The sequence below is a fragment of the Pelmatolapia mariae genome, unplaced genomic scaffold (assembly GCF_036321145.2).
Source record: "Pelmatolapia mariae isolate MD_Pm_ZW unplaced genomic scaffold, Pm_UMD_F_2 NODE_ptg000377l+_length_29337_cov_1, whole genome shotgun sequence".
Taxonomy (NCBI): Eukaryota; Metazoa; Chordata; class Actinopteri; order Cichliformes; family Cichlidae; genus Pelmatolapia; species Pelmatolapia mariae.
Genome location: NW_027052065.1, coordinates 4,817 through 14,556, shown reverse-complemented (window position 1 = coordinate 14,556; position 9,740 = coordinate 4,817). Strand labels below are relative to the sequence as shown.

The 9,740-nt window shown below is 42.9% G+C and overlaps 1 protein-coding gene across 1 annotated transcript; it reads left to right on the top strand.

Annotated features, from left to right (window-relative positions):
- Positions 1–1,038: 1,038 nt before the first annotated feature.
- On the top strand, positions 1,039–9,459 carry LOC134623082 (protein NLRC3-like). The gene is made up of 5 exons (XM_063468295.1): positions 1,039–1,077; positions 2,691–2,932; positions 3,046–4,443; positions 4,518–4,995; positions 9,282–9,459. The coding sequence occupies exons 1-5, from the start codon at positions 1,046–1,048 to the stop codon at positions 9,457–9,459; spliced, it is 2,328 nt and encodes a 775-aa protein (XP_063324365.1). The 5' UTR covers positions 1,039–1,045.
- Positions 9,460–9,740: the final 281 nt, after the last annotated feature.

The window sequence follows — 9,740 nt, the reverse complement described above, 5'->3', positions numbered from 1 at the left end:
GCCGATCGGGTCCTCTGAGCGCTGGTTTCCTGTAAGTAAAGAGGAAGTGAAGCGAAGTGCGCAGTTTAGCTGAGCCTCCATTTAGTGTGAGAGAGCAGGAGGAGAGTGAGAGCTGTGCTGAGGCAGGTGAGTGTTAACACCGCTCTGACATTACTGTGTCTCTGTGGCGGGAACAACAGGCTCCGTCCGTGGAGGCAAAAATAATCAGACTTTGGTGTTTCAAAGGAAACTACTTTATGTCGGAAGAGACCGCGCACTCATTGGATAACGACCTTATCACGCTTTCTTTTTAACTAAAATGGCGACAGTAAAACTGTAACGTGTCCTGTAATCTATAAACATTCTGTGATGAATAATCTGAAGTCATTTTGAGCCTGACAGTAGTTTCCTGTCACAGAGTAGAAGCTGCAGGCAGTTTTTGACTTTATATTTAATTTATTCCAAAATAAATCAATAAAGGTAGAAAAGAACTCTCAGTGACATTAAAATCTATTTTTAAAGACAGATGTGACAAAGTGCAACAAATATAAGATGACATGTTTACAGATATTTGAAGTATTGATCATATGTAGAACACAGAGCAGGTCCAATAACACAGAGTCATCCTGCTCTCAAACAGCACTTTGGTTTCATGAGCTCACTTCCTGCAGTGATCCTCAGCTTCTCTCCAAAGGAGCCGTAACATGTGGGCTCCTCAGCATGATGATGATCCCAAACACACTGAGTTCCTTCATCCACCTGATCATGTACTTATTAAATAATGTGATGGTTTTGATGTTTTTCTAAAGACTTTGAGCCTCTAAAATAACTGGTTTGGACTTTAGGGCCAAAGCTCCAACATTAGAAACCCGTCAGTGTGATGCTTCCAGTACAACAGCACCTCTGACTGTGTGTGTGTGTTTACCTCTCAGACTAACTCCACCCTGACATCAAGAAGATGGAGGAAGAGGACGGAGCAGCATCTGGAGCATCCAGCTGTGTGTCTGCGAGGAGTGACGGGGTCACACAAACACCTCCACATTACAGTCATGGACCTGCAGCAACAATGGTCTTCAATCATGGAGCTCAGCTGACCATGTAAGAGAGCTGCTGACTCATTTATGGGTGTTTGAAATTCTGTGACCACTTCACAATTTCAGTTTATATTTTAAAAGTATTTTTATTTGTAGTTGCCTGTGTTTTTATTACACTGTGTGTAACATGGTGGTTTATGCTGTTTGGGACTGTTTTGGTGTATTTGTGCCAGAACATCAGATAAATGATTTCATCACATTTTAAAAGAAAGTATCAGGATAATAATCTGAACTAAGTCATCAGAAAGATGGTCTCAACAGGCCACTGAGCTGATCTCCAAAGAAATGTAGAAGATTGAAGAGTCCGAGGCTGTTTATTTGTCACAGGCATCGTCAAACACGTACAACGCAGTGCAATGTGCTGAGCTGCTCCTGTGACTGGACAAAACATTAGAAACAATCATTAAATGAAATAATGGAACATTGTGCAGATGTAATGTTAACCTGCTTTGTGCCACATTAGCACAGCATGTACTGACAGAGCAGTGCAAGCAGAACAAAGCAAATGACCAAAGTGATGTAAACAGAGTAAGTGAACAGAGTGAGCAGAGTAATATCAGCAGTAATGAAGCAGCAGGATCAGTGTAGCAGCGTGTGATGTCATAATAAATCAGATATGATCTGACATACGACAGTGTGACAAGAACATGATGTAAGGTCCTGTTTTAAACCCTGATGGTGATGCTATGAGGAGAGCATGTTCTGATTTAGGACTTGGATGGTCTGAGGATAGAAGCTCCTCTCTGTTTGTGTCCTGATGGTGCAGAACCTTCTGCCTGATTGTAGAAGGAGCTGAAGCAGCATCTTCCCAGAGGTGAAGCTCCACTGTGTGCAGACCTGAGGTCAGATTCCTCCAGGCTGATGTTCAGGATCTACAGAAACGTGTGGTTGTAGTTACTGCTGCACTGTGTGCTGACAGCAGATACTCAGAACAAAGCGCTGCAGAGTTGTTCTTTATAAAGATCAGTACATATACAATATGGATTATGGCAGTGAATGAACACGTTTCTGTCATTTGTTTCATTGGCTTCTTTTTTCTGCCTGTGTTCATGTGATTAATGTCTAACACATAAACAGGTTTGTAATCAAACATCACATCATCAGGGAGGCATCATGAAACAAAGTTACTGCTGGAGGCTGAACTCAATTTGGTGGCAATGTTAAAAAATATAACTCAGATCATTTCAAACCTTTTAGTTCTTCTTCTTCACTTCTGTAAAATAAGAGAAAGAAAATCAGAACCCAGAAGTTCACTTCCTGCTGACTGAACTCTTTCAAAATAAAGCTGAAAGCTCTGAATGTGACACTGCTGCTCCACCACAGTTTTCACAGGAGTTCAAAGCTCAGTTCAAAGTGATCAATCCCAGACTTCCAGTACATCCAGTGAAGGACATAATCAGCTCTGTGATGAAGGCTTTTACTGTGCAGTTTGTAGGCTGATCACTCTGTGTTTAATAAGACAGGAACAGCAAAGGAAACACTGACTCTGAATTCAAACACAAGTTTCTCCACTTTGACTTTTCTCTGTGACCATCAGAGCTTCTGCACAGTGTCATCAAATCTGGATGTTTGTCACTGACAGTAAATAATTTTAGTGATAAAGAAATGTGTTCACAGAGGGAGGAAGAGGAAGAGGAGTGGTGTTTGTGAGGAGGAACAGCTGTCCTGCTGTGCTTTGTGTCAGGACGTCCTGAAGGATCCAGTCTCTACCAGCTGTGGACACTGGTTCTGCAGACAGTGCATCTCCTCATACTGGGACCAGTCTGCTTCATCAGGAGACTCCTCCTGTCCCCAGTGTGGAGAAAGATCCAGAACCAGAGTTGGACTGCAGACAGCCAGTCAGAGCAGCTGTGTACAAAGTAAGACTGAACATCTGTCTGCTGATGGACTCATTTCTGAAAACTTTCTTGTTGTTGTTCAGACATTGAAGAGTTTTCTTTCTCTTTAGTCTCATTGTTTTTCTTTCTTTCAGCAGATGTTGGTCTGCAGGAGGTTTTAGATGAACATAAGATCAGTCTGAGGAGGAGATGTGAAAGTGTGACTGAAGGAAGTGATGAAACAGGAAGTAGAACCCTCCTCAACAGGATCTACACTGAGCTCTACATCACAGAGGGACAGAGTGAAGAGGTTCATACCCAACATGAGGTGAGGCAGCTGGAGACAGCTTCCAAGATGGACGCCCTCCATGACACTCCAATCAGGTGCCAGGACATCTTTAAAGCCTTACCTGACCAACAGAGATCCATCAGAGTGGTTCTGACCAACGGCGTCGCTGGTGTTGGAAAAACCTTCTCAGTGCAGAAGTTCACTCTGGACTGGGCAGAGGGCTTAGAAAACCAACACATCAGTGCGGTGGTTCTGCTTTCATTCAGGGAGCTGAACTTGGTCAGAGATGAGCAGTACAGTCTCCTGGAGCTGATCCATGTTTTCTATCCAACATTACAGAGCGTCACAGCAGAGCAGCTCACTGTGTGTAATCTTTTGTTCATCTTTGATGGACTGGATGAAAGCAGACTTTCATTGGATTTCACCAACAGGAAGCTTGTGTCTGATGTCACACAGAAGTCATCAGTCAGTGAGCTGCTGACAAACCTCATCGAGGGAAATCTGCTTCCCTCTGCTCTCGTCTGGATAACTTCCCGACCTGCAGCAGCCAATCAGATTCCTCCTACATGTGTTGACAGGCTAACAGAAGTACGAGGCTTCACTGACGCTCAGAAGGAGGAGTACTTCAGGAGGAGATTCAGTGATGAAGAGCTGTCCAGCAGAATCATCTCCCACATGAGGACATCCAGAAGCCTCCACATCATGTGTAGTATCCCAGTCTTCTGCTGGATCACTGCTGCAGTTCTGGAGCACATGTTGACTACAGAGCAGAGAGGAGAGCTGCCCAAGACCCTGACTGACATGTACTCACACTTCCTGCTGGTTCAGACAAAGAGGAAGAAGAACAAGTACCATGAGGGACATGAGATGAGTCCACAGGAGCTGATGGAGGCTGACAGGGAAGTTCTTCTGAAGCTGGGGAGGCTGGCGTTTGAACATCTGGAGAAAGGAAACATCATGTTCTACCAAGAAGACTTGGAGCAGTGTGGTCTGGATGTCACAGAGGCCTCGGTGTACTCAGGAGTTTGTACAGAGATCTTCAAAAGAGAGTGTGTGATCTTCCAGAAACCAGTTTACTGCTTTGTTCATCTGAGCATTCAGGAGTTTCTGGCTGCAGTCTACATGTTCCACTGTTACACCAACAGGAAGACAGATGAGCTGAAGGACTTCCTGGGAAAAACATGCAAGAAGTCATCTCTGGATGATATGATCATGGTGAAGATGATGATTACCAATGTATTCTGGATGATTTCAGAGGTGATCAGTCAGAGGTGCTGAAGAACTTCCTGAAGAGAGACTGGACTGAGGAGGAGGAATACGATGATGATGATGGTGAAGATGATGATTACCAATGTATTCTGGATGATTTCCTTAAACGAACCATGAAGAAATCCCTCCACAGTAAAAATGGCCACCTGGACCTGTTTGTCCGCTTCCTTCATGGCCTCTGTCTGGAGTCCAACCAGAGACTCTTAGGAAGTCTGCTGGGTCAGACAGAGAACAGTCCAGAAACCATCCAGACAGTCATCAACAACCTGAAGAAGATGAACAGTGATAAAATCTCTCCTGACAGAAGCATCAACATCTTCCACTGTCTGATGGAGATGAACGACCTCTCAGTACACCAGGAGATCCAAGAGTTCCTGAAGTCAGAGAACAGATCAGAGAAACTCTCTGAGATCCACTGCTCAGCTCTGGCCTTCATGCTGCAGATGTCAGAGGAGGTTCTGGATGAGTTTGACCTGCAGAAGTACAACACATCATCAGAGGGACGACGTCGACTGACTGCAGCTGTGAGGAACTGCAGAAAGGCTCGGTGAGTCCAGATGTGATCATTAACATCATTAATTAGTGTAGATTAGTAGTTTAGTTCTTCAGATATACACAGTATTAAACGACTCTCATTAGTTTGTTTCTCAAATAAAATGATATTTTCTGTTGATCACTTAGCATGATCCTGCATTGGTAGTCGTATGCTGTGTGTTGTAGACTCACATCTACATGGAGTACCTGTGTTGTGTCATTAGGGGGCGGTATTTTAAATCTGCTGCTGCTGCTGTTGGTCATTCAGTCGCTCCTGTTAGAGAGACAGAAATAAGAATCTCTGAGAGCTTCTTTGTAGTGAAGTGAAATCTGAAGTTAAACCTTGAAAGCAATTCCACTGCCAAACATTTTGGGTCTGCCTGGACTTGTATGAAAACCATAGCAGGGTTTGAAATAGGGCTGGGCAACACGATTATTTTTCTTAATCGATTCATTTTTCAATCCGAAGCAGAAGCTTCTTCTGGATGCCGTCGTTTGAGGTGCTGGTGCATAGCCGTCGTGCTTTTATGATAGGCCATTTCACCCTTACAAAGCCGGGAAACGCCTGAATCACTTCCTTTTCTGTTCAAATATCCCCATACTGTAGAACTGCGTGTTCGGGTGGAGTGATTTAAGTTGACTGCGGCTGCCTCACTCATGTTGCCGCTACTCGCTGCCGCCGTGTCTGTTTTGAAAGTGACGACGCATCGACGCACATTTTTTTAGGTCAACGTATTTCACATGTCGACGTAATCGATTACGTCTACGCGTCGTCCCAGCCCTAGTTTGAAAATCCTCAGAGCAGCAGTCAGATCATTTTAGATGATCAGACAAAGATTTTGCAAACACTTGAATGTGATTATGTCGTTTTAGTTCTTCTGATTTTAGCGAGGATATTTTGGAACTGAAACAGAAACTGAGAGAAACTCAGCACTTTATCATTGAACTCAGCGATGTTAAAAAGGCCTTTCATACAGTTAATGTGAACAAGAGCCAGGGTCCTGATAATATTAGTACAGCATGTGACCTCTCTGTGGGAAGAAGCTGTCGTGGTTCCTGTCCCTAAATCTAGTCGTCCAAAAACTCTAAATGACTTCAGGCCTGTTGCCCTCACTTCAGTTGTGTTGAAAGTCTTTGAAAAAAATCATCAGAAATGTGATTATGAAAGAGACTGAAGGTCAGCTGGATCCAATGCAGTTTGCATACAGGCCCAATAGATGACTAAACTAACTAAAAGACTTTTAGAACAGTTTGAAATCAGGAAAAACCTGCTGGGCTGGATTTTAGATTTTTTAGCTGACAGGTCACAAAGAGAATAAATGGGATTCAGTCTGACCCATTGTTCTCCTCCACAGGTTCTCCTCAAGGGTGCGTCTTATCGCCCTTATTATTCACTCTCTATACAAACATGTGTCAGAGCAGATATGAAAACAGGGCCACAATTAAATATGCAGATGACTGTTATTGTCAGCTTACTGAAAGAGGGTGAAACTAACCACGGTCCAGTCATTGATGACTTTGTTCAGCGGTGGGAGGAGTCTCCAACTGAACATATCTAAAACACAAGATATGGTGATTGATTTTAGGAAACAACAAAATGGGCACAGAGTCACTTTAATTAAAGGTAAGGAAATAGAAACAAGTGCAATCATATAAATATCTTTGGACCATAATCAATGAAAAACTGAACTTTGACGAGAATTGCATATCAGTCTGTTAAAAGGGTCACCAGGGCTTGACTGCCTCAGGAAACTTGCTCATTTCCACATTGACCAAAAATTCTTAACTTCGTTTTTTTATGGAGTCTGTTTTATCTTTTTGTTTGGTGGCATGGTTCGGTCAGACCTCTGTCACAGAGGAAAACTCACTGAGTCAAAGAGTGAGACAGTCCAGTCGTCTGATAGGTGAGTCACAGTCCCGAGTCCAGAGGATGGCTTTATCAAGTAGAGGGCGGATATTACCAAAAATATTTTATCACGGTATACATTTGATATTTGCGATAACAATATAACTGACGATATAATTGACACTAGACAAAATACTTTACAACTCCACAACTTTATTAGTGCAAAAAACAACATCAATGTATTTTCACTTAAACAAGCAGCTGTTTTTTATGTGCATTAAAGTTACATAAAAATTTAACAGTGCAAATGCAAATTCCTTGCTGACAGTTTAACCAAAAGGCATTTCCAGTGGCCGACATATCCTCAGCATAACCATGTATAATATCCACAAAACTTAAAAGAGGTTATACACACACAATACGGTAATATTATGTTGAAGCACAGTACCTATCACTCCACGAGGCTCCTGCCTACGGTAGCCGTAATGCTCTGACAATCCATTAAGCACTGCGGCTTCGTAGCTTAGCAAAGTCGTACTGAAACATTTTGAGCGCCGTGTAAATAAAATCGTTTTGAGGTCAGTAAACACAAACCAGAGTTCGTACATAAGGCACACGGGATTATTAGGGGGCACTGTCGATTTTTCAGAAAAATCAAAGGATTGATTTTAAGTGCGCCGTATTTTTCAAGAAAACACAGTAAAAACGACAGCCCGCTGGCATGCTCTACCAAAAATAGTGCTTTGTTGTGTATCTGACGGACGAAAGCTAAACCAGTTTCCACACCACTGAAGTTGCAGCATTTTTACAAACCAGTTCTGGTTCATCCGTTTCATTTAACGATCCACTTTCGCTCTTCTCATTCTGCGTCACCGCCATGTGTGTATGAAAACAAAGGCACTGCGCATGCGCATTTTACCCATATTTTATCGCGATATTTCATTTTCTTATCGTTGCCCAACATTACACCAGTATTACCGTGAACAGTATGGGTCCCATCCTCTACGGGGTGAATTTCAGCTTCTTTCCTGAGAACGGAGGTTTGTAAATACAGGCCATTTACTCACATCTACATGTAGTACCTGTGTTGTGTCATTAGGGGGCAGTATTTTAAATCTGCTGTTGTTGGTCATTCAGACGCTCCTGTTAGAGAGAAGACAGAAATAAGAATCTATGAAGAGCTTCTTTGTAGTGAAGTGAACTCTAATGTTAAAAACAGTGACAAATATCCAGAGCAGTCACCGTCTGAGCTTCTCCTCTGACTACAGACCAAACTACAGACAGAGTTTAGTGGCATAAACATGGCGAGTGAGGATGAAGGTGCTGAGGAAGACTCTGGTTTAGTGTGATGCACTGACGTCCCTGAGTGACAGTGCTGTGGTTCAGAGTGAGGGCTCAGAGGTGAACCAGCTGTGCTCTCTTACTGCCAACAGTGGGACAAACTGAGTGAGAAGACACTGCTGACATCTGGACTGAACATGTGTCAAATCTGTGAGCTAACGCTGATGTCACAGCAGCACATGGATTCACTCTCATTCCTGTTGCTGCTCCTAATGACAAATGTCTGACTTCATGTTCTCATTAATCACAGAGCTGATTGTTCAATGTTTAGTTGTTGCTGCTGAAATGTCGTCCCTATTTTCTGCTGATGGAATTCACTGCTGTGTTTTTTGCCAAAGACAAACTGATCCATGTCAGTTTATAACAATAATTCAAAGTGAACACAGGTTGCTGCTGGACACAGACAGGTAACATCATTTTGACTTGCTGTCACCTGGATCTGGAGTCATAAACACTGAAGCCCAGAACAGGAAAAACAAATCTTTTTCTGCCAACTAGTGATAAACCTGCAGACTAATGGCTCAGAAAGCTAAAAATGAGCCAATCATTTCTTTGTTTAGTTGAAATCAGATCTGATATCAACAGCTCTGAGTTCATTCATCATTATTGTCCAGTGGTGAGATTTCTGCTGTGTTTGGTAACAGTCAGCAGATTTTTCCTGCGTGTGGACGTGAACAGTCGTACCTGACAGCAGCAGGTAGCAAACAGAGATCATCTTTCCAACTGGAACTCTTCACTGAGCTGAACTCATTCAAAATGTTCTGGATTCAAAACAGGAAACAGTCCGAATGTGTTTCTTCGCTCTGACTCTAGATCAGATCTCAGTGACAGACTGTGGACATTATGGAAGCCTAAATGTGACGCCATCTTCCTCCCTCATCTGCAGATTAAAGCCAAACAAAGATTCTCATTAAAAGTCTGAAGGTCTGAGAGAGACTGAATCATTGTGTCATGTTGAACACAGTAAGAGGAGCTGAAGCACAGATGTGAAGAGCAGATGTTCATCAGATTATGACGTCACTCTGTTTTGTCTTCATGTACATTCAGTCTGTGTTTATAATGCAGATTTTCTTCTTTTATAATAACACATTTTATATTTTCCATAATCACAGATTGTATAAGTGTTGGCTCTCAGAGACTCACTGTGAAGTTGTGGCCTCAGCCCTGAAGTCCAAACCCTCCCATCTGACAGAGCTGGACATGAGTAAGAACAAACTGCAGGATTCAGGTGTGAAGCTTCTGTGTGCTGGACTGGAGAGTCCAAACTGTCGACTGGAGACTCTGAGGTGAGTTCACTGACTGCAGCTGTTGTTGTTTTTCTATATTTCAGGCTGCAGAGACTTTGAGCTTGTGTGGAAACAGAGAAAAGAAAGACATTAATGTCAAAGCAAATAAAGGTGAAGTTAGGAGCTGTGATGATGTTCATGTATCAGAAGCTGATCTGGCTGCTACAGAGACGACCCACACAGCTGGCTGTGGTGAGGTGTGTGTTAAAGCAGAGGAACACAGAGCAGCCCAACACAGGCCCAAACATGACAACAAAGCAGGATTCAGGCTCTGTGAGATGATTT